This window comes from Oryctolagus cuniculus, chromosome 17 (genome assembly GCF_964237555.1).
Source record: "Oryctolagus cuniculus chromosome 17, mOryCun1.1, whole genome shotgun sequence".
NCBI classification, from domain to species: domain Eukaryota; kingdom Metazoa; phylum Chordata; class Mammalia; order Lagomorpha; family Leporidae; genus Oryctolagus; species Oryctolagus cuniculus.
This window is the reverse complement of record NC_091448.1, coordinates 37,253,394-37,280,845: the sequence shown is the minus strand read 5'-3', so window position 1 is coordinate 37,280,845 and position 27,452 is coordinate 37,253,394. Positions and strand designations below refer to the sequence as shown.

At 52.0% G+C, this 27,452-nt stretch overlaps 1 protein-coding gene across 6 annotated transcripts in view; it reads left to right on the top strand.

The window, feature by feature from the left end:
* The window catches only part of MYO19 (myosin XIX), a 44,072-nt gene that overhangs the window by 7,064 nt on the left and 9,556 nt on the right, over positions 1–27,452 (top strand). For 4 of the 6 annotated variants that reach the window (XR_011383558.1, XM_008271170.4, XM_002719080.5 and 1 more), the window contains 16 exons: positions 2,805–2,943; positions 3,298–3,446; positions 5,219–5,332; positions 16,116–16,248; positions 16,850–16,919; positions 17,477–17,579; positions 18,836–18,932; positions 19,038–19,114; positions 21,142–21,232; positions 21,651–21,822; positions 23,592–23,665; positions 24,395–24,516; positions 24,761–24,874; positions 25,073–25,249; positions 25,530–25,682; positions 26,506–26,613. Coding sequence is in view for 5 of the 6 variants with exons in the window: in XM_008271170.4 (XP_008269392.3) it covers positions 2,805–2,943; positions 3,298–3,446; positions 5,219–5,332; positions 16,116–16,248; positions 16,850–16,919; positions 17,477–17,579; positions 18,836–18,932; positions 19,038–19,114; positions 21,142–21,232; positions 21,651–21,822; positions 23,592–23,665; positions 24,395–24,516; positions 24,761–24,874; positions 25,073–25,249; positions 25,530–25,682; positions 26,506–26,613 (1,893 nt within the window). In the remaining variant the exon portion in view is untranslated. Of the gene's footprint in view, positions 1–2,804; positions 2,944–3,297; positions 3,447–5,218; positions 5,333–16,098; positions 16,249–16,849; positions 16,920–17,476; positions 17,580–18,835; positions 18,933–19,037; positions 19,115–21,141; positions 21,233–21,650; positions 21,823–23,591; positions 23,666–24,394; positions 24,517–24,760; positions 24,875–25,072; positions 25,250–25,529; positions 25,683–26,505; positions 26,614–27,452 lie in introns of those variants that run through there. The other 2 variants (XM_070061014.1, XM_017349053.3) reach the window with 2 other exon arrangements.

Here is a 27,452-nt window from a genome sequence, read left to right as displayed (position 1 = left end):
GCAGCCAGCTCACTGCGGCCGGTGCATTGCGCTGATCCGAAGCCAGGAGCCAGGTGCTTCTCCTGGTCTCCCATGTGAGTTCAGGGCACAAGCACTTGGGCCATCCTCCACTGCACCCCCGGGCCACAGCAGAGAGCTGGCCTGGAAGAGGGGCAACTGGGACAGAATCCGGCGCCCCGACTGGGACTAGAACCCGGTGTGCCGGCGCCGCAAGGTGGAGGATTAGCCTATTGAGCCGCGGTGCCGGCCAGGGCAGCATTTCAACCACTGCACCAAATGCCTGCCCCATATTTATTTTCATTTGAGAGACAGAACTCCTATCTACTGATTGACTCCCCAGATGCCTGCAATGGCCAGGAGAGGACCTGGCCCAAGCCTGGAGCTGGCAGGTCTACCTTATAGGTGGCAGGGACCCAAATATTTCAGCCATCACTTGCTGCCTCCTAGGGTTTGTACTGGTGGGAACCAGTACTGAGAGCCAAGAATTAAATCCAGGCACTCTGACTGGGGCACCGGCATCTTAACCACAAGGCCAAATACCTGCCCCGATGTGTATTTTAAAACACTTAAAGGCATACTTTTTTGAAAATTTTATTTATTGAAAATCAGAGTTAGAAGCCCACCCTCTGCTGATTCATTCCCCAAATGGCTGCAGACACCAAGAGCCTGGAACTTCATCTGGGTGTCGCACGTGAGTGCAGGGGCTGAAGCACTTTGGTCATCTTCTGCTTTCCCAGGTGCATTAGGAGGGAGCTGAACTGGAAGTGGAGTAACTGGGACTTGAATCGGTGCCCATGGGGCATGCCAGCATTGCAGGCAGCAGTTTAACCTAGCATGCCACAATGCCAGCCTCAAAGGCATGCTTTTTGGTAACTTGTTTTATTCCATTGTATGGATGTAGTATAAGTAATCTACTATTGGTAAGATTCTACGGGTAGTAAGTGGTGGAACCAGGAGTCAAACCCAGGCCATCCAGCTTTTAAGGCCAGGCTCTTGATCGCTGTACTCGGCTGGTTCGGATTGGATTAGAGTTGATGATAAATTTTGGCTGTGTAATGATAAATTGATACTGTGTGGGGCAGTATCTTTTCACTGTGTTTTTTCACTGGAAGAGAGGGATTTACATGGAGCCAGCCTTGTTAGAATCTTAGCACTTATCTGGGAAGACAAGAGCCAGTCTAGTGTATGTGGTGGGCCCGAAGTTCAGAGAACTGACAACATCTTCAGAAGAAGCTTGCTGCTGGGCCTCTCAGATGGCATTTGCCACTTGGCTTGTTTTCCCGGAGGTGTTTGAATATTTAGGCTCACCAGTCTCATTGGATACTCTTCCTTCAAAGTGGATTTCAGCTAGATGCCTCTCTTCCACTCCCCATCCCCAGGGGAAGTCAGAGAAGAAATGGGACTGTTGCAGAAAAGTAAAGAAACGCAACATGGAAAGTGTTGGCATCGAAATAGTGAGAGGCAGGTATTATGGCATAGCTGGTTAAGCTGCTGCTTGGGACACTCACATACCATATCGGAGTACCTGGCATCAAATCCTGCCACCACTTCCTATCCAACTTCCTGCTAGTGATGGCTCAAGTAATTGAGTCCATACCATCTATATGAGAGACCTGGATAAAGTTCCTGGCTTTTGACTTTGGTCTGGCCCAGCCTGGGCTCCTGCAAACTTTTGGGGAATGAATCAACAGATGGAAGATTGAACTCACACACACACACACACACACACACACTCTCTCTCTCTCTCTCTGCTTTTCAATTGAAAATGAACAAACGGGGAGCCAGTGTTGTGGTCCTGTGGGCTAAGCCGTTGCCTGTGATGCTGGCATCTTGTTTGGGTGTTGATATGAGTCCTGAGTGCTCCAATGCCAATCCAGCTCCCTGCTAATGCGCCTGGGAGAACAGCAGAAGATGGCCTGAGTGCTTGGGCCGCTGCCACTCCATGGGAAACCCAGATGGAGTTCCTGGCTCCTGGCTGTGGCCTGGCCCAGTCCTGGCCATTGCAGCCATTTTGGGAGTGAAGCAGTGATTGGAAGATTCTCTCTGTCTTTGCTTCTCTCTCCTTAACTCTCTCTTTCAAATAAGTGCTAAATCTTTCCGAGGTCAGACGAGACTGGGTGCGTTCAGAGTGGTGTGGACGTAGACAAGTGCTAAATCTTTAAAAAAAATTTTTTTAAACATGAATAAACATTAAAAATAGGCAAGGGAGATAAGGGACTTATTCCCCTTGGTGCTAGTACTTGCCCACTTGTAGGCTTCTGAGCTAGGCTTCCTCTCAAGTTCATTCGCCAGGCTGAAGTTAAGCCCTGAGAGGCAGCTGATGGAGGCATGGTGCTACCTCTCTGGAAAGATAAGGCTGTTTTTCATCGCTAGCTGAGTGGTCTCTTTGGAAAGGGGCCCAGCTCTTGGTTCTTTTCCTTGCAGTACTTTCATAGCAACACTCCCTGTGGTCCTACTCCTGCCAGGCCCAGTAACTGGAAGACATGGCTGGAGCAGTTCACAGAGGAGATGGGATAGCACTTACTGAGTTCATACCGTGTGTGAGACACTGATTAAATGCTCTGTGTAGCCCTACTTTCTTCCCAATAGCCATGTGAGCTGAGTTTATTTTCCTTTATTTGCAAATCAAAAAGCTGTGGCTCATAGAAAGTAAATAGGCTCACAGGGCTAAGCAGTTGTGGAACTGAGATTTGAACCCTCAGCCAGACTGGGACTGTAGAAACCTGCTCTCTCTCTCTACTGTAGAGGGTCCCACCCTTGGGTAACTGCTCACTGGTCTGAGCTCTCATGTTATTCCCTTCCAGGTTAATGGCCGTAGTCCAGGATTTGGTGCCCGAGGTGGAGAATCACTTAGCGAAGACCTGCGGGAGTTCCTGGTTGGGGAGGCCCCGCTGCACCAGCTGGATGACCTCACTAAGGTGAATCCTGTGACACTGGAGACAGGTATGGGCCTCCCTCCACTCCAGAGCGCCATCTTCAGGAGGGTGGCGTTGCGATGCGGGTGTTGAGTACAGCTTCCCCAGCTTAGACTGAGGCAGGCAAGATCTTGACCTGGAGCCAGGTGGCCTGCTCCAGACCGCTACCCCTGGGAGCCTGGCAGCTGCACCTGGGCTCCCCAGGGCAAGCTTTGCTTGACATTTGGGGCACATCTTAATTAGATCTTGTATCTATTCATCAGGGAGCTGCTAGGATCTGCTGGCACTTGGTTAATTGCAGAGGGAGGGCTGTTAGGCAGATGCATGTCTGTGGTTTTGTCTGTGTTTGAGCCAAAGCTTTCTAACAGTGTCTCTGCCTCAGTCCTGAGGTGCCTGCAGGCCCGGTACATGGCAGACACGTTCTACACCAATGCCGGCTGCACCCTGGTGGCTCTGAACCCCTTCAAGCCTGTGCCTGAGCTCTACACGCCAGAGCTGATGCGAGAGTACCACACTGCCCCGCAGCCCCAGGTAAGGCTCAGCCTCACTGCTCCCCAGCCTCCCCCAGCCTCCCCCAGCTCCTGCAACCTCCTGCAACCTCCCATCCTTCCCATCTGCTCCCCAGCCATGAAGTCATTCCGTCGGCTTGGAATTTGGGGCACACAAAGAACTGACGACAGGGCAGAAGTTGTAAAATGAGGGCTAAATATTGATTTAACTGAGTTTGAAACCTAAAATAGGGACATAAGGGAAAGGATTTATTTTTCTTCTTGATAGGTTTATTAATAGAAAAGGATTTACAAAGGTATATTTGTATTTAACAAACTGACTGCCTACAAATTTAGCACACGTTCCTCTCTACTGAAAAGCAAAATTCTTTAGGAAAGGGAGTGGGGTTGGTGGTGCAGCCAGAGCATGAGGCTGTCAGTGTTAAAGTGTATGACCCCGGTAGGGGTGATGTTGGCAAGAGGTAGAAGATGAGGGCGGTGGGTGTGACCACTGGGCCATTTGTGAAGGCTCTGAAGCACCAGTACAGCTGACAAGGCCATCAGGCTGCTTCACGCAGGTGGCAGTGGGACTGAACAGAGAGCCCTCTGGGGTTGGGTTCAGAAAGGTGAGGCAGGAGGCAGAGCAGTGGGAGGCTTTGTAACGGCCCAGGTGATAGTGACTGGGGCAAGGGCAGTTAGAGGGAACCTGTTCCTCAGGAGGGTTCAGGGACGGGATCACAGCTGACTAGGCAAGGTGCCGCTGGCCTGGCCCTCAGGAGTTCCTGCAGGGGGAAGTCAGAATCCAAGTGCAATCCAGGCAGGTCTGTCTTGAGGGCCTGTATCTCCCGGATGGTCTGCTCTGCAGATGCCAGGTCATGGTCACTGCTGCTTCCCCAACATGTTGTCCAGCATGCGGAGGACAGGTACTATTGGTGGAAGGTGAGGGCAGTGGATTTAGTATTGAAATCCCATGGAATTATTTACTTACTGCGTGGCCTTGGAAAGTTATTTAACTCCTTTGAACCTCAGGTCCCTCATATATAAAATACTGTTAGCTGTACAGCAGACAGACATCTTAGTAATTTCTAAGAAAGGTTTTCACAAACTTCAAAATAGCATAACAAACTAACAGCAGAATGAGACTACTAAAGTGAGAGAATGTGGGCGCAGGAAGAGTTAATGTCATGGTAGACTAGTCAGAAGCCAGCCCTGCTTCCGGACTGAGAGAAGAAGAGTAGGAAAACCACCCAAGGAGTTCCACAGTTGGACCTAACAGCATCTTACATGGGAAATTCCTTGGACCATTAAGTTTAGTGCAGCTGATGTGAGGGAAAACAAAAACAACAGAAAAGATTGTGAATCAGGACCCTCCCAATTCTGGTATTGCTTAAGACCAGAGAAGTTCTGAGAATTTCCACCAATGAGGTGCTTCAGACACCATTTCTAGAATAACAAGAGTGTGCTATAGACAACTTAACTAGCTACAGCCCAGTCTGCCGACCAATCAGTTGGTTACAGCTTAACTAGATAGTTGTTTATGCTTTGTTAATGGCTATAGATCCTTCTGCAACCAACCGAAGCTCAGTTACTGTAACTAAACTCTATTGGTTAGGGCTGTTGGGCCCAATGCAGGTGCCCTGTCCAAATACGTGGCCTCCTACAATTTTTATTTAGCAATTATTGTATCCAGAAAATTTTTCTGGAGGAAGCTTCTGGCACTGCTTTTGATAGTCTCCCATCTCAGCCATCATTGTTCCAACAACTCCTTGAAAGCAGGCATTTCCTCACATGACCTTTCACCCCTTGATGTTTCAGAAACTGAAGCCTCACATCTTCACTGTGGGTGAACAGACCTACAGGAATGTCAAGAGCCTGTCCGAACCCATCAACCAGTCAATTATTGTCAGTGGAGAGAGTGGTGCTGGAAAGGTAGGAGGGCCTTTTTCTATCCATGTCAACTAAGAACTGGCTGGGAAGGCAGAGAGCTCATTCCTTGTGGAGTCATTTCCTTCCTAGTCATTCCCAGATCACTGGCTGAGACAGGAATCCAGATGCAATGATGGGCAAGCACTAGGCTGGAAGTCAAGAGGCAGGGTTCTGGTCCAGGCTCTACCGCTGTCTCTGTTACCACCTGTATGAGAGATACTGTCTTCCCTGGGCCTTCATTTATTTGCTTTTCAAAGGTCTATTCCAGCTGACACCACGACAGAAAAGTCAACTGTTGGAGTTGCAGCATAGTCACTAAGAACAGGGCTGAGAGGGACTTAGCTTATTTATTTATTTTTTTTTTAAGATTTATTTATCTATTTGAAAGTCAGAGTTACACAAAGAGAGAAGGAGAGGCAGAGAGAGAGAGGTCTTACACCTGCCAGTTCACTTCCTAGTTGGCCGCAACAGCCAGAGCTGCACCTATCTGAAGCCAAGAGCCTTGAGCTTATTCCAGGTATCCCACGCAGGTGCAGGGGTCCAAGGACTTGGGCCATATTCTACTGCTTTACCAGGCCATAGCAGAGCTGGACCAGAAGAAGAGCAGCCGGGAGTTGAACCGGCACCCATACGGGATGCTGGCACTACTTTACTTGCTATGCCACAGCACTGGCCCTGGTACTTAGCTTTTGCAAAGCTCATTTCTCTCACTTGTGAAGTTAGGGGAAGGAAGACCAACACCTGGCTTACAGGATTTCTGTAAGGGTTCAGTGAGTGACTGCACATAAAGCACTTGGTAGCATGCTTGGCACAGGGCAGTGTTACTGTGGGAAAAGGTTTATTGGAGTAGCCCATCTGAACCCTTTGGGTTGCCCATGGTGGCAAGGCCAGTGCATTGGGCATGCTGTGGTGGACAGACGCTCCTGGTGTGGCAGTACAGCCTCCCAGATGGCAAGACTACAGCTAGTAAGACAGAATGCACAGGTTGAGGAGTTGCAGGAATGGTCAAAGGAGGCTGCCTCCCCAGACCTAGCCTTTCCACAGCACTTTCACCTTTAGTAGGGCTTCTCTGGACCATAAACTCAGCATGCGAGAGAACTGCTGAACCCTGCACCCCTGCCACATTCTAGGCCCTGGGCACTGAGGGGTAGCAGAGAGAGGAGCAGATAGAAAAACACAACATCCAATGCTCTGGGACTCTGAGTCCCCTGGGAGACAGATAAGAAGACAGAAAGTTGGGCCAGCGCCGTGGCCCAATAGGCTAATCTTCCGCCTACGGCGCTGGCACACCAGGTTCTAGCCCTGGTCAGGGTGCCGGATTCTGTCCCGGTTGCTCCTCTTCCAGTCCAGTTCTCTGCTGTGGCCCGGGAAGGCAGTGGAAGATGGCCCAAGTGCTTGGGCCCTGCACCCGCAAGGGAGACCAGGAGAAACACCTGGCTCCTGGCTACGGATCAGTGCGGTGCGCCAGCCGCAGTGGCCATTGGGGGATGAACCAACGGCAAAAGGAAGACCTTTCTGTCTCTCTCTCTCTCTTACTGTCTACTCTGCCTGTCAAAAAAATAAATAAAAATAAAAAAAAAAGAAGACAGTTGGAGGAATAAGCTTGAGCTTTGGTGAGTGGGGGATGTCTGGGTGCTAATTAAAGATGGCCGACATCCAGCTCCTAGATGAAGCTCATTGTCCTCCAGAATTGTATAGGGAACTGAGGCTGAACCTCACTCAGGACCCGTGCAACCAGAGCTTGGTAGTGCCTTCCTGAGCAGCCCTTATGGCCATGGACTGAGCCTGGTGTGTGTGTGTGTGTGTGTGTGTGTGTGTATATTAAGATTCATTGATTTATTTGTAAGTCAGTGTTACAGAGAGAGAGAGAGACCTTCCATCCGCTGGTTCAGTCCCCAGATGGCTGCCACAGCTATGGCTGGTTCAGACTGAAGCTAGTGTCTTCTTCCAGGTCTCCCACATTCGTAGCAGGGGCCCAACGAAGTGCTTGGGCCATCTGCTTTTTCCAGGCTAGCAGGAACCTAGGTCAGAAATAAAACAGCCAGGACGCAAACTGTTGCCCATGTGGGATGCTGGTATTCCAGGCAGCAGCTTTACCGACTGTGCCACAGTGCCAGCCTCTGGGCCCAGTATACTTTTAAAATTTAATTAGTTTTGGCAGGTGCTGTGGCTTGCTTGGCTAATCCTCTGCCTGTGGTGCCGGCACCCCGGGTTCTAGTCCCGGTTGGGGTGACAGATTCTGTCCCGGTTGCTCCTCTTCCAGTCCAGCTGTCTGCTGTGGCCCGTGAAGGCAGTGGAGGATGGCCCAGGTCCTTGGGCCCTGCACCTGCATGGGAGACCAGGAGGAAGCACCTGGCTCCTGGCTTTGGATCAGCGCAGCGCACTGGCCATAGCAGCCATTTGGGGGGCGAGCCAACAGAAGGAAGACCTTTCTCTCTGTCTCTCTCTCTCTCTAACTCTGCCTGTCCAAAAAAAAAAAAAAAAAAGCTTAAGTTTTAATAGTAATGTTATTTTTTTAAAAAAGATTTTATTTCTTTTTTTTTTTTTTGGACGGGCAGAGTGGACAGTGAGAGAGAGACAGAGAAAGGTCTTCCTTTGCCGTTGGTTCACCCTCCAATGGCCGCCGTGGCCGGGGCATTGCGCTGATCCGAAGGCAGGAGCCAGGTGCTTCTCCTAGTCTCCCATGGGGTGCAGGGCCCAAGCACTTGGGCCATCCTCCACTGCACTCTGGGCCATAGCAGAGAGCTGGCTTGGAAGAGGGGCAACCGGGACAGAATCCAGTGCCCCAACCGGGACTAGAACCCGGTGTGCCGGTGCCGCAAGGCGGAGGATTAGCCTGTTGAGCCACGGCGCTGGCCTTTATTTCTTTTTAAAGATTATTTAAAGGGCAGAGTTAGAGGCAGAGAGAGACAGAGAGGTCTTCCATCTGTTGGTTCACTTCCCAAATGGCCACAACAGCCAGAGCTGGGCCAATCCGAAGCCAGGAGCCTGGAGCTTCTTCCAAGTCTCCCACGTGGATGCAGGGGCCCAAGAACTTGGACCATCTTCTGCTTTCCCAGGCCATAGCAGAGAGGAAGTAGAGCAGCCAGGACTCAAACCGGTGTCTATATTGGATGCCAGCACTGCAGACAGCAACTTTACCAACTACACCATAGTACTGGCCCCTTATTCGTTTATTTGAGAGGCAGAGAAAGAGAAGCTCTTCCATCCACTAGTTCACTCCCCAAATGGCCGCAGTGGCTGGAGCTGGGCAGATCTGAAGCCAGGATCAAAGAGCTTCTTCCAGGTCTACACTGGCACAGGGGCCCAAGCACTTAGACCATCCTTTGCTGCCCTCCCAGGCCACAGCAGAGAGCTGAACTGGAAGAGCATCAGCTGGGACACAACCGGCACCCATATGGGATGCCAGAGCTGCAGGTAGAGACTTAACCTATTACACCATAGCGCAGGCCCCATCATGTTATTTTGTATTTTAAAACATCAGGTGGTACTGATACTGGGGTGTAGTAGGTTGTGCTGCCACCTGCGATGCCAGCATCCCATATGTGCACTGGTTCCAGTCTGGATGCTCCACTTTTGATCCAGCTCCCTGCTAATGTACCTGAAAACCAGCGGAGGATGACCCAAGTTCTTGGGCCCCTTCACTCACGTGGGAGGCTTGGAACAAGCTCCTGGCTCCTGGCTTTCTGCCTGGCCCAGCTCTGGCAACTGCAGCCATTTGGGAAGTGGTCTAGCAGTTGGAAGACATTTCTCTCGCTCTTTGTTTCTCTCTAAATCTGTGTTTCAATTAAATAAGTTTTAAGGAAAAAAAAAGAAATACTGGAAAGCTTAGAAACACAGTAAACCGACCCTTTATCTCTCAACTCTAGTCCTTCTCTTCTAAGGCAATTACTTTCACATCTTCTGTTGGTTTATTTGGGTGTTTCCATTTTTTTAAAAGATTTATTTATTTATTTGAAAGGCAGAGTTACACAGAGAGAGGAGAGGCAGAGAGAGAGAGAGGTCTTTTATCCACTGGTTCACTCCCCAATTGGCCACAACGGCCAGCGCTGTGCTGATCCAAAGCCAGGAGCCAGGAGCTCCTTCCAGGTCTCCCACACGGGTGCAGGGGCCCAAGGACTTGGGCCATCTTCCTCTGCTTTCCCAGGCCACAGCAGAGAGCTGGATTGGAAGTGGAGCAGCTGGGACTGGCACCAGATGGGCTGCGGGCATCTCAGGCGGAAGCTTTACCTGCTGTGCCACATGCCGGTCCTGCCACTCGTTTAGTTTTTATAATCCTGCAGTTACTTCATTGCCAGACATGTCGCCCAAACTGGAAAACACCTATCATACTGGCAAGCAAACCGCGACCTTCTTTTCTTGGAGATGCCCTTCCCAGGGCGCTCAGATCTCTTGCTGACCTCCGGACTGTGCGGCTGAGGGCTGCTGCCGCACAGCTGACGCGTGGAGGCCTCCTGACCTCACTCAGGGTCCCAGATTCACATCTGTCCTAGGATAATCCCACTGCTGGGGTGCCTGGTTTCCTCATTGTTTTCTTGCCTTATTTTATGGAGTGTGATCTTTAGTATTTTCTTGAATAGAGTATGTAGAGGGAAAATTTTTGAATTGTTGTACATCTGAAATGTACAACATTCTATCCTGCCTTATTTTGGCTGGTTTTATAATTTTTATTGGGAATATAAGTTTTTTTTCTTGTATATTACTGTAGAGAGTCCCTGTTCATAATGTTTTTTCTTTCCAGAAGCTTTTAAGTATTAAGAATCACAGTGCTGTGTCATAATATAGTCTCTCTCTTTTTTTTTTTTCTTTTTAACTGATGGTGGGATACCTTGTGAGTCTTTTTAACCTAGAATCATTTGTCCTTTTGTTCATGGAAGCACATTTGTGTTATGTCTAACAATTTCCTCCTCTCTATTTTCTCTTTGTGGAACCATTAGTAGGAAATTTGATTAATTGTCTAATACTCTTCTCATCTGTTCTGTGTCATATTTATTGTGTCTTTGGGATACTCTTCATCTTCTATCCTTCCAACTTTTGAGTTTTGATATTTAGTTACAAGAGTACTAGTTCCTTTTCTTCACTTTGTTGTGCTGTTTGGCATTCAGGTAAAAGATGTTCATCAAACAGTTAATGCTCTTGTCTATAATTTTTTTATAGACTTATTTTTTATTTATTGAAAGACAGTTACAGAGAGAGGTAGGGACACAGAGAGAGGTCTTCCATCTTCTGGGTCTCCCACGCGGGACCTGGGCCATCTTCCACTGCTTTCCCAGGCCTTAGCAGAGAGCTGGATCGGAAGAGGAGCAGCTGGGACTAGAACTAGCACCCATATGGGATGCCGGTGCTTCAGGCCAGGGCTTTAACCTGCTGCACCACAGCGCCGGCCCCATCTCTCCATATTCTAAACTGAGTTATTAAACAGTTGATAAGAGTCTCTGTCTTTAGACAAGGTCGTCAACCAGGGTCCTCACTTGAAGTAGCTTTTTAAACTTAGGAGCCTTGAATGTCCAGTTTTCATGAGCTGCTCAGTATCTCTAAAAGATTCTTCCAATTTCTTACCCAGAAATATAGAAAATGTAAAGATTTAAAGGGAAATGGTAACATTAATAACATGAGAAAAATTGCTTTGGGCTTATTAGCAGATTTGACATTAACAAATTTAACAAAATGTCAGTATGAATGATCCACACATTGAAAACAAAGAGAAGAGGCCAGCGCTGTGGTGCAGTGGGTTAAGCTGCCATGTACGGTGCTCACATCCCATATGGGTGTCGGTTCTGAGTCTTAGCTGCTCTGCTTCTGATCCAGCTACCTGCTATAATGTGCCTGGGAAAGCAGTGGAAGATGGTCAAGTACTTGGGCTCCTGCACCCATGTGGGATACCAGGTGAAGCTCCTGGCCCAGCCCTGGCTGTTGTGGCCATCTGGGGAGTGAACAAGCAGATGGAAGATCTCTCTCTGTCTGCCTCTGCCTCTCTCTGTGTGTAATTCTGCCTTTCAAATAATTAAGTAAATCTTTTTGTTTGTTTGTTTGTTTTGTTTTGGACAGGCAGAGTGGACAGTGAGAGAGAGAGACAGAGAGAAAGGTCTTCCTTTTGCTGTTGGTTCACCCTCCAATGGCCGCCGCAGCCGGCGCGCTGCAGCGGGCGCACCGCGCTGATCCAATGGCAGGAGCCAGGTGCTTCTCCTGGTCTCCCATGGGGTGCAGGGCCCAAGCACCTGGGCCATCCTCCACTGCACTCCCTGGCCACAGCAGAGGGCTGGCCTGGAAGAGGGGCAACCAGGACAGAATCAGGCGCCCTGTCAAAAAAAAAAAAAGTATATATAAAAAAAAAAATTAAAATGAAGCTGGCCGCGGCTCACTAGGCTAATCCTCTGCCTGTGGCGCCGGCACCCCGGGTTCTAGTCTTGGTTGGGGTGCCAGATTCTGTCCCGGTTGCCCCTCTTCCCGTCCAGCTCTCTGCTGTGGCCTGGAAAGGCAGTGGAGGATGGCCCAAGTGCTAGGGCCCTGCACCCCATGGGAGACCAGGAGGATGCACCTGGCTCCTGGCTTCGGATCGGTGTAGTTCCAGCCGTAGCGGCCAGTTGGGGGGTGAACCAATGGAAGGAAGATCTTTCTCTCTGTCTCTCTCTCACTGTCTAACTCTGCCTATAAAAAAAAATAAATAAAATGAAGTAGATGGTTTCAGACAAATACAAGTTGAGGGAATTCATTGCTAACAGAACTGGTTCACTCTAAAAAGTGTTAAAGTTCTTTAGGACAAAGGAGTATGAAACTAGGTGAATATTTGAATCTATAAAAAGAAACAAAGAGGGGCTGGTGCTGTGGCATAGCGGGTAAAGCCGTCACCTGCAGTGCTGGCATCCCATATGGGCGCTGGTTCAAGTCCCAATTGCTCCACTTCTGATCCAGCTCTCTGCTGTGGTCTGGGAAAGCAGTAGAAGATGGCCCAAGTGCTTGGGTCCCTGCACCTGCGTAGGAGACCCGTAGGAAGCTCCTGGCTTTGGATCGAACAAAAACAGCAATGCAGATCTAAAATATATTTTGTTTCTTGAAGATAATTCACTGTAAGGTAAAAATGATAACACATTATATGATCAGTGGAATCAGAAAGGTACTAAATTTGGTCAAAGCATAGATGATGTCTTTGGAGCTGGTAGCAGGTGTTCGTATTCTGTAAGTCTGCTCTACAGTAATGTAAAGCTTGACACTCTATAGAATGAACAGGGCTTTTTTTGTACCAGAATAAAAAGTGGATCTTCATAGCTACCCCACCCCCAATAGAGGAAGTAAAAACTGATAGAATTGAAGGGAAAATGGATAAATCACAATTACAGTTACAATTCCAGTACTCTTTTAAGTACATCTGAACATCTTTTGAGCTATGAGACACCTCCATTTAAAAAGATTAAGGTCTGCCAGCGCTGCGGCTCACTAGGCTAATCCTCCGCCTTGCGGCGCTGGCACACCGGATTCTTGTCCCGGTCGGGGCACCGGATTCTGTCCCGGTTGCCCCTCTTCCAGGCGAGCTCTCTGCTGTGGCCAGGGAGTGCAGTGGAGGATGACCCAAGTGCTTGGGCCCTGCACCCCATGGGAGACCAGGAGAAGCACCTGGCTCCTGCCAACGGATCAGTACGGTGCGCCGGCTGCAGTGCGCCAGCCTCGGTGGCCATTGGGGGGTGAACCAACGGCAAAGGAAGACCTTTCTCTCTCTCTCTCTCACTGTCCACTCTGTCCGTCTAAAAAAAAAAAAAAATTAAGGTCATACAAACTTCTCTTTATTAAGTGAACTGGAAATAACAGACACCTGAAAATCCTAAAGCATTTGAAAACTAAACAGTGTACTTTCACATATCCTATGGATCAAAGTTGAAATCACATGAGATATCAGAAAATACTTTGAAGTGAAAGAAAATGGAAGCACAATGTATCAAAATGTGTGCTTTAAAAAATAGTGCTTGGGGCCGGCGCCGTGGCTGAATAGGCTAATCCTCCGTGTTGCAGCGCTGGCACACCGGGTTCTAGTCCTGGTCGGGGCGCCAGATTCTGTCCCGGTTGCCCCTCTTCCAGGCCAGCTCTCTGCTGTGGCCCGGGAGTGCAGTGGAGGATGACCCAAGTACTTGGGCCCTGCACCCCATGGGAGACCAGGAAGAAGCACGTGGCTCCTGGCTTCAGATCAGCGCGGTGCGTCGGCCGCAGCGCGCCGGTCGCGGTGGCCATTGGAGGGTGAACCAACGGCAAAGGAAGACCTTTCTCTCTGTCTCTCTCTCTCTCTCACTGTCCACTCTGCCTGTCCAAAAAAAAAAAAGTGCTTGGAGGAAATGCATAGCATTAAGTGATTAAGTGCTTGCTTGCTTTGTTTGCTTTTAAGAGAAGAGTTAGGGACTCAAATCAGTGATCTGAGCTTCCAGCTGTGTTTTAGCCAAGTTGGCTGCTATAACAGAGTACCACAGACTTGGTGGCTTACGCATCAGAAGTTTATTTTCTCTCATTTTTGGAGGCTGGAATTCCAGCATAAGTGTGTCAAGGTGAAGACTTGTTGTGCCTTGCAAACTGTCACCTTCTCCCTGTGTCCTCACATGGCAAGGAAGAAGGAAAAGCAGGAGAGATCACTTCTTATAAGGCAACATTCCAATTAGATCAAGACCACCCTCCCTTAAATAACGTCATTTAACCTGAATTACCTTCTAAAATACCTTAACTCTAGATAGAAGGGGTCTTTAAAAAATCCTTGGAAAAATGTACCTTATGAAAAACCTATACTTGAATTTCAGTTTTGTTTTGTTTGTTGTTTATTTGGAAGCCAGAGTTAGAGGAGAGATCTTCCGTCCACTGGTTCACTCCCCAAAAGGCCACAGTGGCCAGGGCTGAGCCAGGTCAAAGCCAGGAGCCAGGAGCTTCTTCGGAGCCTCCCACATGGATGGCAGGGCCCCAAGGTCTTGGGACACCCTCCACTGCATTCCCAGGCATGTCAAGGAGCTGGAAGGGAAGTGGAGCAGCTGGGACTTGAACTGGCATCCATACTGGATGTCAGCACTTCCGGTGGCAGTTTAACCTGTGCCATATTGCCAGTCCCTTATTTTGCACTTTTTATACCTCTGTAAATTTGTTATAACCTGTGTGAACAGGATCTAACTTGAGGGATTAAGATGAGATGTCAGTTTTAAATGAGTCCCCGTCAGAACAAGAGGATTCTACTAAGAGGGATGCAGAAGCAAACATCTAATTTATGAAATTTAGGTGTAAGAATGCTGAAATCATTGGTGCTTTATGAAAAGCTTTTGAGGACAGTAACCACCCCCGACCTCCAAACGAGCAGTTTGCAAATGAATAAATTATCTTAAGAAGGGATGAGACAGTGTTGAAGATGAAAACTACAGAGGCAGACCATCGACATCAATTTGCAAGGAAAAAATTAATCTTGTTCATTCCCTAAATTGAAGAGGACCATTGAATAACAGCACAGACAGTAGCCAGCACCCTGCACATCTCAGACAATCTGACTTAGATATAATTCTGATTAAAGCATGCTGAACTTTCTACTTATTCTGTGCTAGAATTACTGTGCCCAGTTAAGCTGGAGACAACTTTTGCTAGAAATTTTAAGCAAGTGGGATCAAGATCCTACAACATTTCTTCAAAGAATTGGCCCAGGAGGTGAAACATGACTTCACCAGTATGTTCCTGTGTAGACAAAGTACAATCAAAGTAATGGCTACCAAGAGGAGGAAGTGGTCTGTTCAAAGCAAAGTGGACGGACTGACTTTTCAAAATCTAAGATTGTGGTAACAAGTTTTTAGGTTGCTCAAGACATTTTGCTGGCTGCCTTCCTAGGAGGCTAAAGAATGACAGCATCTACTTAACAAGAAAGCGTTTGAAGAAGCTCTTTGTCCACGGTGACAGTGCTGGTGCTCATGCCTCTCATCAGTTTTGCAAGAGTTTCGATGGCAAATCATTAGACAGCCACCTTAGACTCTTGATTTGATCGCTTCTGAATTGTTTTTGTTGCCTAATTGTAAATCCTTGTAAAGGGCATCCATATTTTTCTCCAGTTCGTGAAGTAAAAAGCATGGCATTGACATGGTTAGGTTCTATGCCTTCGTTTTAGCATTTTAGAAACTGATGTATGGTTAGACCTGTATCCCTGAGGTTTGTGAGAAAATGCATAGAAATCCTCCACAGTCCAGTGCCTCCAGTGAGGCCTGAGACACACAGTAGCCTGCTCAGGTCAGGGGGGCATCCTCTCCGTACCCCCGGCCCCTTGTTTCTTGTGAAACCTCTGCAGCTGGGAGAAGCAAAGAAGAGTACCCCTGTTTCCCAGTGAGCAAAGCGCCTTGTCCAGGGCCACAGTTGGATTCCATAAGGACCCATTTGGTCAGCAACATGTGTGGTAGAGAGGTTCTCTCTGCTGAACTGCCTTCCCTTTACAGCCCTGTCTAAAGCCACTGCCTATGACACTGGCATCCCATATAGGTACCAGTTCATGTCCCAGCTGCTCCACTTCCCATCCAGCTCCCCGCTAATGTGCCTAGGAAAGCAGCAGAGGACGGCCCTAGTGCTTGGGCCCCTGCCACCCACGTGGGAAACCTGGATGAAGCTCCTGGCTCCTGGCTCTGGCCTGGCCCAGTTCCAGCCATTGCAGCCATCTGGGGGAGTGACCCAAGGGATGAAAGATCTGTTTTTAGCTCTGCCTTTCTCTGTAACTCGACTTTGAAATAAAAAAAATAAAAAAATAAAAAAGGCAAGGCAGGTGACCTCAGCTCCCACAGGGCTGTTTCTGCCACAGACGTGGACGTCCCGCTGCCTGATGAAGTTCTATGCCACGGTGGCTGCCTCACCCACGTCCTGGGAGAGCCACAAGGTTGCAGAGAGGATCGAACAGCGGATCCTGAACTCCAACCCCGTCATGGAAGCTTTTGGTGAGCTCAGTACCTTAGTCCCATGTCCCCCTGGGATTTGCCACCTTCCACGGGGAGGCAGGGCTCGGAGACCCTCTCAGGGTGGAGGATGAATGTGCCCCATTGCTCCGTGGCCTCAGACCCCTCAGCCTCTTCTAACACACGTCATTTGGTCATCTCCCTCCCAGCCTAGGCACACGTAAGAATGGTGCTGGACGGGACCTTGTGGCGCACGTGCTGTAAATGCTATCTTGCTGTCCAGTTTCTCGATGGTTCAGAGAACCAGGAGACCTCTGTGGTGCAAAGCTGTCAGTGTCTGTGTGGGGACAGCAGCCCCGGTGTTGCCCCACAGTGATATCTTACTGTTTCTGACCCTTTCCTTCAGAGGAGAAAGCCCCCGGCTCCCTAGGCTTAGTCATTCCCATTCTCAGCCAGGAAGTTGACTGCTGCATCCCACTTGGTGAAGCCTGAGTGCCCATCCCCTGGTCCTGTCCTTTGTGACATGGAAACAAACACAGGGGCCTTTAGCTGACTTGAGGATAAGGACATGGCTTCCAGCAGACCTGTGGCCACGAGAACGCTAACCCTTGGGGAGCAGCATAAACACCTGTGTGATCTCTAGGGAACGCGTGCACACTGAGGAATAACAACAGCAGTCGCTTTGGGAAGTTCATCCAGCTCCAGCTGAACAGGTAATCAGTCATTGCTGCCTCCTGGCCTGTGGGAGGTGGGGGGAACGGGGGAGCTGAAAGTGCCCGGGTGCTCTTCAGCCTGAACCTCCTCTATGGGCAGAAGCCTGCCCCTTGCAATGTGTACATGGGATTCTCTGGGATCATTGAACCCTGACGATGGTCTTCTAACGAGGGTGGACATAGGGACCCTGGGACAGAGTTCCTGTTACTGCCCGTGTGTTCCTCCTGGCTGTTACCCTTGTTCTGGCTAAATGGCCTCCTCTTTGGGTCATGCCGCTAAGCTTGAAGCTGGGATCTGTGCTCCTACCTTGGGGTGGGGTGAAAGTGATGTATGTCCAGAGGACTTGGCCCTGACCGCCTGAGCGGGGTGCCGGAGGATGTCCCAGAGGCCTCCAGGATGTCCTGAGGGGACCCTAGCCCTCATGACTCCCACTGGCTCAGGCTCAGAGGATTCACACTGGGTGCAGAGTTGCTAAATGGCAGCCTGGTACACAGTGCCAAATAAATGCCTACGGAACGAATTGGCAGCCAATGGGTTCTGGCCCACATGTGCCCAGGGCCCAGCAGATGACCGGAGCTGCAGTCCATACCTACCTCCTAGAGAAAACTCGAGTGGCCTGCCAGGCTTCCAGCGAGAGGAACTTCCACATCTTCTACCAGGTTCGTGCCAGGCAGGACCCACAGCCACCCAGGTACAGGGCAGGGATGGGTCTGTGGCTCCACCCCAGCCCCTGAGGGTGCTCCACGCTTGGCCTTTTCACCTGACTTTGGTGCTGCTCCTGATTATTTCCAACTTTCTGTGCAGCACTTTGGTGGTTTTTTTTAAAAATTAGTATTTATTTGATAGGCAGAGGGAGAGATAGTCCATCCACTGATCCATTCCCCTTATGGCCACAGTGGCCAGGGGTGGCTAGTCTGAAGCCAGGAGGCTGAAACTCCACCAGGTCTCCCATGTGGGTGGCAAGGGTCCAGGGACTCAGGCCATCTGCTGCTGCTTTCTCAGGCACATAAGCAGGGAGCTGAGTGTGAAGCAGAGCAGCTGGGACTAGAACCAGCGCTCACACAGGATACCAGTGTCACAGGTGGCCACTTAACCTGCTGTGCCACAATCCAGCCCCACACTAGACCTTGCTCCCAGCCTGCCATCGAGGTTGGGGACAATGGAGAAGCTGCGTCACCATCATCAGACTGAGGACTTCCCCGTAATGGCCAGTGTCTCTAGCAGAATGATGGCTTCCGCCCTTCCTGTGAGCCTGGGGCTCGGTGGCTCAGGCTGGGAGCATGCTTAGGCAGGGGTCCACCAGGCGCGGGCTGAGCCGGAGCTGCGCTTGCTTCACCTGAAGGCTTTCCTGGAGCAGGGTTTTTTTTTTTTTTTTTTTGACAGGCAGAGTGGACAGTGAGAGAGAGAGAGACAGAGAGAAAGGTCTTCCTTTGCCGTTGGTTCACCCTCCAATGGCCGCCGCGGCCGGCGCGCTGCGGCCGGCACACCGCGCTGATCCGATGGCAGGAGCCAGGAGCCAGGTGCTTTTCCTGGTCTCCCATGCGGGTGCAGGGCCCAAGCACCTGGGCCATCCTCCACTGCACTCCCTGGCCACAGCAGAGGGCTGGCCTGGAAGAGGGGCAACCGGGACAGAATCCGGCACCCCGACCGGGACTAGAACCCGGTGTGCCGGCGCCGCTAGGCGGAGGATTAGCCTAGTGAGCCGCGGCGCCGGCTTGGAGCAGGGTTTTTTGCACTGGGTTAGAGAAGTTCAGAACGGTTTGTTCTGCCCTGTGCCTGCCGAGGCTTTCTCTGGGGACCTCAGCCTTAGGACCTAGTTGCCATTTCTCACTCTTCTTATCCACCTCCAGGCCTATGCAGGCCTGAGCTCTCCTTGCACCCCCAGCTCAGTCACCTGCCCACCCCCTCCCCTCAGATCTGCAAAGGCGCAAGCAAGGACGAGAGGCTGCACTGGCACCTCCCCGAGGGGGCTGCCTTCTCCTGGCTGCCCAACCCAGACAGGACCTTGGAAGGTAGGTCGCCCAAGCCAGTGAGACCCACCGGCTCTGCACAGGGCCTACCTCCCTCACCCGCTGCAGCCCCTGCTGACCTCTGGGCTGTGTGGGCTTCTCTTTCAGAGGACTGTTTCGAGGTGACCAGAGAAGCCATGCTGCATTTGGGCATCGACACCCCCACCCAGAACAACATCTTTAAGGTCAGAAGAAATCTCACCTACATCACCTCCATCTGGCAGAGGTGACAGGCGGCTCCTTGCATAGGGGCCTTCCCTGGACTTGTGACCCCTCTGTCACTGAGCATCCAGGTCTTAGGGCCATGCAGTGCAGTGTCCAAGGAGGCAGCCACCTCTTTGTGATACTGAGCCTGAGTCGGGGTGGAGAGAGCATAGAGGACAGCGATCCAGTGCATCGTGCTGTCTGGGTTACAGGTCACAGGACAGCAACACACGATGGCCAGACAGCAACGGGATGTCAGACACTCTGGAGTCAGACAGTTTGTGGCGGACGTACTAACTCCAGATTCCCACCATTTGTTGTAAGATTTATTTATTTGAAAGGCAGAGCAATAAAAAGAGAAGCAGAGGAGAGCGATCATTCATCCATTTGTTCATTCCCCAAATGGCCACAAGTCAGGCCTGGATCAGGCTGAAGCCAAGAGCCAGGAACTCTATTCTGGTCTCCCAAATGGCTGGCAGGGACCCAAAGCCATCTTCCACTGCTTTCTCAGGCACATTAGCAGGAAGCTGGCTCAGGAGTGGAACAACCAGGACTCAAACCAACTCTTCAGTATGGGATCCTGGCATCACAAGTCACAGCTTAACCTGCCGGCCCACAGTGCTAGCCCCTAGATTCCCCTCTTCTGTATGTTCCTTCCTCCTCAAGGTCCATCTCTCTTTGTTGGACATGGTATTGACCCAGGGGGCTGGACCACTTTTTTTTTTTTTTTTTTTTTTTTAGATATATTTGTTTGCTTGAAAGAGTTACACATAGAAGGAGAGGCAGAGAGAGAGAGCGGTCTTCCATCTGCTGGTTCATTCCCCAATTGGCCGCAATGGCTGGAGCTGTGTCTATCCTAAGTTAAGCCAAGAGCTTCTTCTGGGTCTCCCACGTGGGTGCAGGGGCACAAGGACTTAGGCCATCTTCTGCTTTCCCAGGCCAAAGCAGAGAGCTAGACCAGAAGTGGAGCAGCTGGGACTCGAAACAGTGCGTGTGTGGGATGCCGGCACTGCAGGCAGCAGCTTTACCCGCCATGCCACAGTGCCTGCCCCATGGGCCTCTCTCATTTCCCTTTGGTCTTTGCAGCTACAACTGACTGCCTCCCTCTCCCCACCTCTCTTCCTAACCCAGAGCAGTGGGAGGAAATAGCACTGGTTAGCAGCAGAGACAGCAAAGCCAGTGCAGGGAGAGGGTAGTGCAGGGGAAAGTGACCTCTACCTCCTGATGGGGGTTGCTCCCGCAGCAAGTCACACCCCCTGTGGGTACTGCTAGGTTAGTGCCTGTCCAGAAGGGGGACAGGCCCAGGGAGTGCTGGTTTAGGGGTGACTTTAACCTCTGCCATAGCCACACTGGACACAGCAGTCCTCTCCTGATGTAGGTTATAGCCAGAAAGCCAGTAGCATGTGGAGGTGTCCTGCCAGGCGCCAGACAGGGTAGCAGGAGGGGTCCTGCTCACCCAGTGTCAAGTCTAAGTGTTTCCAGTTTGCTGGGCCTGAGGGTTCCCCTTGTGGATCACTGAGTGCACAGGCAAAGGGGCACCCCAGTACAGGGACTGAGAACATAGCTCCTCTGGACTGGGCTGTCTGAGCCCAGGAGTGCTGAGGATGGGCCCAGGGAGCCCGCCGTAGAGGTAACCCTGGCCCACAGCTAATGGTGCTGCTCCCACATAGTCTGGTCCTGGAGAGTGGTGCAGAGGGACAGTTGGTGGTGGGCCTGGGAGGCATCTGAGGCTAGACTGCCTGGCGCTAATCCTGCCTTTCTCCTCAGGCTTGGGGTTTAACCCCTTCCAGTCACGTCTCTGTTATGGGCGTCATCGTGGCATAGGCCTCCTCCTTGTTGAAAAGATTGAATGAGATGATGCCCATAGAACTGGAATAGAACTGCACCCGGCAGTGCTGGGGGCTCTTCTTCTTCTGTTGTCCTCAGGAAGTTCAGCAGGGGAGCTGCCCTTGCTGGCTCACCCGTGTCCTGTCCTCTCCTGCTCCTGACCACCCTTTTCTGCCCCCAGGTCCTGGCTGGGTTGCTGCACCTTGGCAATACCTTGTTTGCTGACTCCGAGGATGAAGCCCAGCCCTGCCACCTGATGGACAGTGCCAAGTGTGAGGGACGGGGCTGGGGGGTGGGGCAGGCCTTGCCAGGAAAGCAGCCAGCCTGCTGGGATTAGGTAGGAGGCAGACAGTCAAAAGTTTGAATCCGCTTCCCTTGATCAGACTATTCGCGGTAGGGCCTGCCCTGGGTGACTGACTCCTCACCCCGTCTTGGTGAGACAGACCATTTCATTGCATTTTACACATGAGAAATGAGACTTGGAGGGTTTATGAAGTGACTGGTCCCGTGGGTGGCGGTCTTTGCCTCTGGCCTTTATGGAGGCCTCCTGCGGGTCTCTGCCTGTCAGAACCTAGATGTCCTCTGTCTGGCTTCACCAGTCACGGCTCTACCATGATGAGCTCACAGTGCCTTGTCAAGAGGACTGATGGGCTGGAGGGTGATTGCCTAAGGAGGATTCACCCCTCCCAGGTGCCCTCAGGACATCAGCCTCGCTACTGCAGCTCCCAGAAGACACGCTGCTGGAGACGCTGCGGATTAGAACCATCAGGGCGGGCAGGCAGAAGCAGGTGTTCCGGAAGCCCTGCTCCCGCGCCGAGTGTGACACCCGCAGAGACTGTCTGGCCAAGCTGGTCTACTCACGGTGAGCAGTGGGGCCCTGTCCTCCCCCAAGTTCTCCCTCCCTCTGGGACTGGAACAGATGCCACCAGGCAACAGGCAGAAGCCCAGGATGGGGAATGCCAGATGAAGTATACCTCAGGGCCTGGGGACAGCAGGGCACGGCGAGCAGGTTTTCCCCGAGCAGTGCCCTTGGCCTCTGTTCCTGAGTGTTGCACAGAGGAGCTGTCAGATCCCTGGCTGAGATTCAGATCATTACTCAAATACAGGAGCCTGCTTTGACCTTGACAATAGGTGAGGAAAGCCTGCTCAGCTTTTGACTCATAAAATAGGCCCCAGAGGTGATCTGGGGCCCTCCCAGTGCAGACCCGTAGGTGCGTTCCTCCTGTGTCTCCCTGCACCCCTGTACTTCGGGCCCTACACAGTCGCCTGCACAGTGGGGAAGGTGGAGCTCCGGGCCTTTCCTGTAGGTTGCATCGGTGATTCCACCCTCTGGCCATGTTTAGGGATTGCCTCTCACCTTGGGACCTGCAGGGTGCCTTGCAAGGGCTTCAAGTGGTGTAGAATGCTCTGCAGTGATAGCAGAAAGTGTGTGTGCATGTGGGACCCAGGACAGACTTCGGGGGAGGGTGTGCCCTGCTTTTGTGAACGTGTCAAAGAGCCAAGCATCTGAGAAGTGCTGCTAGGGAAACAGCCCCTAAGTTGAAAACGGCCCATGGCAACTGGGAGCAGACTAACTACATGTTAGCCTCAAAGCTAACTTCCTGTCAAAGGTTTTTAAAGTCTGCCTATAAGTGAGTGGGTAGAGTGACAAAGCACAGGCAGAGAAAGCTGTAACCATAGAATGTTTTACACACACAAACCATCAAGTCATTGTAACACTAAAGTAATTTTCTTTTTAAGATTTACTTATTTATTTGAAAGCCAGAGCATCAGAGAGATGGAGAAAGAGTTCTTCCATCTGCTAATGCACTCCCCTCGGCTGCAACAGCCAGGCCAAAGCCAGGAGCTGGGACTCCTGGGTCTTACACATGGTTGGCAGGGGCCCAGACGCTTGGGCCATCTGCTGCCTTCCCAGGCATATTAGCAGGGAGCTGGGTTGGAAGTAGAGCAGCTGGGACTTAAACTGGCATTCATATGGAATGTGGCATTGCAAGGGGCAGCTTAACCTGCTGTGCCACAACGCCAGCCCCAAAACTTGGTCATTTTCAGTAACTCAAATGGACACTTAAGTCTTTTACAAAAAGAGGAGCCATTATCTTTATAAAATCCAAAAAGTTGCAATTACTTTGAGGAAAATTGTAAGGAAGAACCCCCTGAATGGTGTTGCATCCCTCACCCTTTGTGGGCTGGAGTGGTTCCAGAGTGGAGGATACCATAGTTGACCTCGAGAGACTTGGGGCTACAGGGAACGTGGCAGAGCCTTGAGCTGTGGGCTCCAGGCTGGAGTGTCCAAGGGCATTTGGTGAACTCGGTTCTTTAGAAGCCACACCCATGTCTGCCTATCAGCCGAGACACCAGCCAGTGTTGGGCCATGTTCCTGATGCCGACCTAGTGCCTGCCTGGCCCACAGGCCAGCCGGGTTTGTGTGCACCTGGGAACGTGCATGCCCACAGCCTGCATCTCTATTACTCAGACAAGGGAGGCAGGAAGAGAAGAGGATTTCATCTTTTACCTGCCAAGCACAGAACGCAGGGCCCTGCAGAGCATCGCACGCTGGCCGAGGGAGCAGTTGTGCGTCCCTTCACCTCAGCCCGCCGTCCCTCACCAGCATCCCTGCTCTTTGCTCCACAGCCTCTTCGACTGGCTGGTGTCGGTGATCAACAGCAGCATCTGTGCAGACCCTGACTCCTGGACCACTTTCATAGGTAGCAGGCGCTCACCCTGCTGGGATCACTCCCAAAGGGGCAGAGGCCCAGGCAGACACAGGACCTCTGGGCCACTGTGTGTCTCTGGGCAGCTCCTTTCCCGTCTCCTCTATCTGTCCACCAGTGTTTGGGCAAGATCTCTGCGCTCCAGGGCCCACATCCGACCCGTCCACAGCTGTCTAGACTCATCTTAAGGGCTCCTTTTCTCCTCAGAGACCCAGCTGCAGTCACAGGAGAGTTGCTGGGGAGAGGGTCAGAGAGCTAGATGAGCGGGGACGTGGAGACATGACTGAGGTCGCAATGGTCGTGAGCCTGGTGTGAGGGTCAGGTAGGGAAGGGAGGAAAGCTGAGAGGCTCCCTGCACTCGGCTGATGGGATGGTGGACCTGTAGACACCGCCTAGGTTGGAGACCCCCAGGCCTCCCGGCTGGAGGACACAGAAAATGTTCCCTGGGACCTGGTTTCCTCCCAGGACAGGCCTGTCGGGTCAGAATTCAGACTCAGACATGGGCCCTGGCGTTTCTCCCTGCTTGGAGCTCTGGGGAAAGGGGTAGAGATGAGAAGCGCCCTGGACGGGAGGCAGGATGGGGGACGTCTGCTCTGCTTGCTGCTGGTAGCTCGCTCACTCAGCCTCATCCCCAGGCTGCCAAGTGTGAGGTGCCCTGGCTCCTGCGGCCCCCCAACCCCCAGCCTCCTGAGCGGTCCCATAGGTTCTCCCCTGTCCTCCCAGGCCTGCTGGATGTGTACGGGTTTGAGTCGTTCCCTGACAACAGTCTGGAACAGCTGTGCATCAATTACGCCAACGAGAAGCTGCAACAGCACTTTGTGGCCCACTACCTAAGGGCTCAGCAGGTGAGGGACAGACAAGGCCAGAAGGGCTGCCCCTTCTCCTGGCCCTCCAGCCTTAGCCCAGTTTCTGACTAGGAGCCTTTTGATTGATTTTACTTTTAATTGACCAATAATTGTACATGTGGGATACCATCTGGCACTCTGATAGACCATTCCGGACAGTGCTGTGGGGGCCAGCTATGGGTGGCCTATCGGGGCCTCAGGCCATAGCAGCCTTCTCCCGGCCCACCCCTACGTCTGACCCTAGGAAGAATACGCGATGGAGGGCCTGGAGTGGTCATTTGTGAACTACCGGGACAACCAGATGTGTTTGGATCTCATCGAGGGAAGCCCCATCAGCATCTGCTCCCTCATAAATGAGGTGGGCGGGTCAGCAGGAAGCTTTCCTGGCGTCCTGATGACTATGCTTTGCCCTCTCTGGGCCTCTCTCTCTCCCATCTGCCTGACTGGCTTGCTGATCCCTATATTCCCTCCCTCTCGGGGTCACTCTGATGCCTCAGTGGGAGGGGGCAGGGAGGGCTGTGCTGAGACCTTCTCAGACCACCCACTCCCATCACAGGAGTGCCGCCTTAATCGGCCAAGCAGTGCGGCCCAGCTCCAGACACGCATCGAGGGTGCCCTGGCGGGCAGCCCCTGCCTGGGCCACAGTAGGCTCAGCCGGGAGCCCAGCTTCATCGTGGTGCATTACGCCGGGCCTGTGCGGTACCACACAGCAGGCCTGGTGGAGAAGAACAAGGTGAGGCCTGGGCTGTCACTGCTGCACACACTGTCCCCCATCCTGAACCTCCTCCCAGAATGCAGGTCACCAACGTGGGCCCCTGGGCCTGAGGCCTCTGCTAATCAAGCTCAACCTGGCAGTGACTTGTTAGAGCGGGCCCAGGTCCTTGCTTGTGCGGTGCACTGGCTCCCCTCTTGTCTCAGGACTGGCTGTCCCTGAAAGCTGTCTTCTGGGGCTGGGTGGGCCAATGGGGTCTCTGGGAGCAGCTCTTCCTGTCCCCTTTATCCCTTCTCACTAGGACCCTGTCCCCCCTGAGCTGACCAGACTCCTGCAGCAGTCCCAGGATCCCCTGCTGCTGGCACTGTTTCCTGCTGACCCCGAAGAAAAGACTCAGGAGGAGCCTTCGGGCCAGAGCAGGGCCCCTGCATTGACTGTGGTGTCCAAATTCAAGGTGGGTCTGGTGGTGCTGACACGAGGTCCTGTTTTACTCACGAATCTCATAAATGTTGATCAAGCACCTCCCAGGGTTGGTGCTGGTAGCTGGGCAGCAGTGAGTAAATAGGCCCCTGGTCCCCATGAGGTTTATCCCTCAGTGTAGAAGGCAGACAGGAGGGGACAGTCTGTTGGGTGTAATGAAATGATGGAAAGCCTAGGCCCTCTCACCCTCTGCTTGACGAGGTGTTCACAGAGCAGTGTCACCTGAACCTCTGTGACCTGGCCCACTCCCGTCTCTGGGTTAGCTTCCCACTTTACCCCTAACCTTGGCTGCAGCAGTCTTCCTTCTCTCCAGATCGGCTGCTTTCTACCCTGGCTCACCTTCCTGGGGTGCTCTTGACTCCTGCCCCTTTCGCTTTCCCCACTCCCACCCTCCTGTCAGTCACGCTTCAGCTTCAGCATCACGTCTGCGGGGAGCACCCTGGGGAACCAGGTTTGATGAGCACATCCATCGCCCAGCCTCAGACACTAGATAGGACAGCCTCAGGGACAGCTGTTGCCTGAATGAGCGGCGGGGGGTTGAGGCTCTTCTGGGAAGGGGGCGGAGATGAGATGCGTGGAGGCCAGTCCACTGAGGGTCACACATCCAGAAAGACCCTGGAGGCAGGGAAAAGAGCGAGGAGAGGTCAGCTGAGGTGCGTGCTTTGCACGTGTCTCCTGTAGTTTGCCCAAGGCGCATGAGGATCCTAGTGGCATTTGATGCAGTCCCTAACCAGGGCCTAGCTGTGGCTCTGGGCATCCCCAGTACCTGGCTGACCTCTTGTCTTCTACGTCTGCAGGCCTCCCTGGAGCAGCTCCTGCAAGTCCTGCACAGCACCACACCCCACTACATTCGCTGCATCAAGCCCAACAGCCAGGGCCAGGCACAGACCTTCCTCCAGGAAGAGGTAACTCACATGTGGGCCAAAGTGACTTTGCACTGAGCCCTTCTGGCCAAGGCCTTGGGGGCACGAAGGTCAGGACATCTCCGAGTGGGATGACCAAGGGGGATCTCTCAGGCTGAACCTGATGACCTGATGTATCTTTCCTGTCTGGGAGGGCAGAGCCGTGTGGTTGTATGGTCTGCACCCTGCACAGGGGCTAGCTCAGGAGGCCTCCGATGCATCTTGTTTACTCACTAAGCCATGTGCCCTACAAGAGATTGAGGCAGCCCTGAGGAATAGGTGTTCTTCATGGTGATCTCGTAGTCTCACCTTATAGTCCATACACAGTGCCTACTTCTGATTTTCCTAATGTGCACAAAAGCGCTGTGGCTAGCAGCAGCTCTCTGCTTGGAACACCAAGCTCTGAGGGGTATGGAGGAGGTGTGCGTGCCAGACAGAGTCACCAGGTAGATGTGGCCCTGGTGTTCACAGCCAGAACCACTTGTCAGTATAGTGAAGACCTCGGTTCAGGTCCCGTCAGAATCTTCACAACGTGAGCTCCCCTGCTCCTCAGACAGATCCACAGTATTGCTGGCCAAAAATAAAAACACTCAAAACTGGAGGCTGGACGGCTGCACTGTGAGGTGGAGCCTAAACTGGGAGTAATGACAGAGCCAGGATCATCGCTGGCTTCAGCCGTGTCAAAAGCCATGCGTCAGAGGGGCTTAGGACCCAGAGGCTCCTTCTACAGGAGCTTTTCTCAAGGTCCCTTAATTTCTCACTGCTTCCCAAAACACCCCCCCCCCCCCCCCATCTGCCCAGCCTCCAGAGAGAGCCTTCAGCTCCATGCTGGTGTGGGCCTG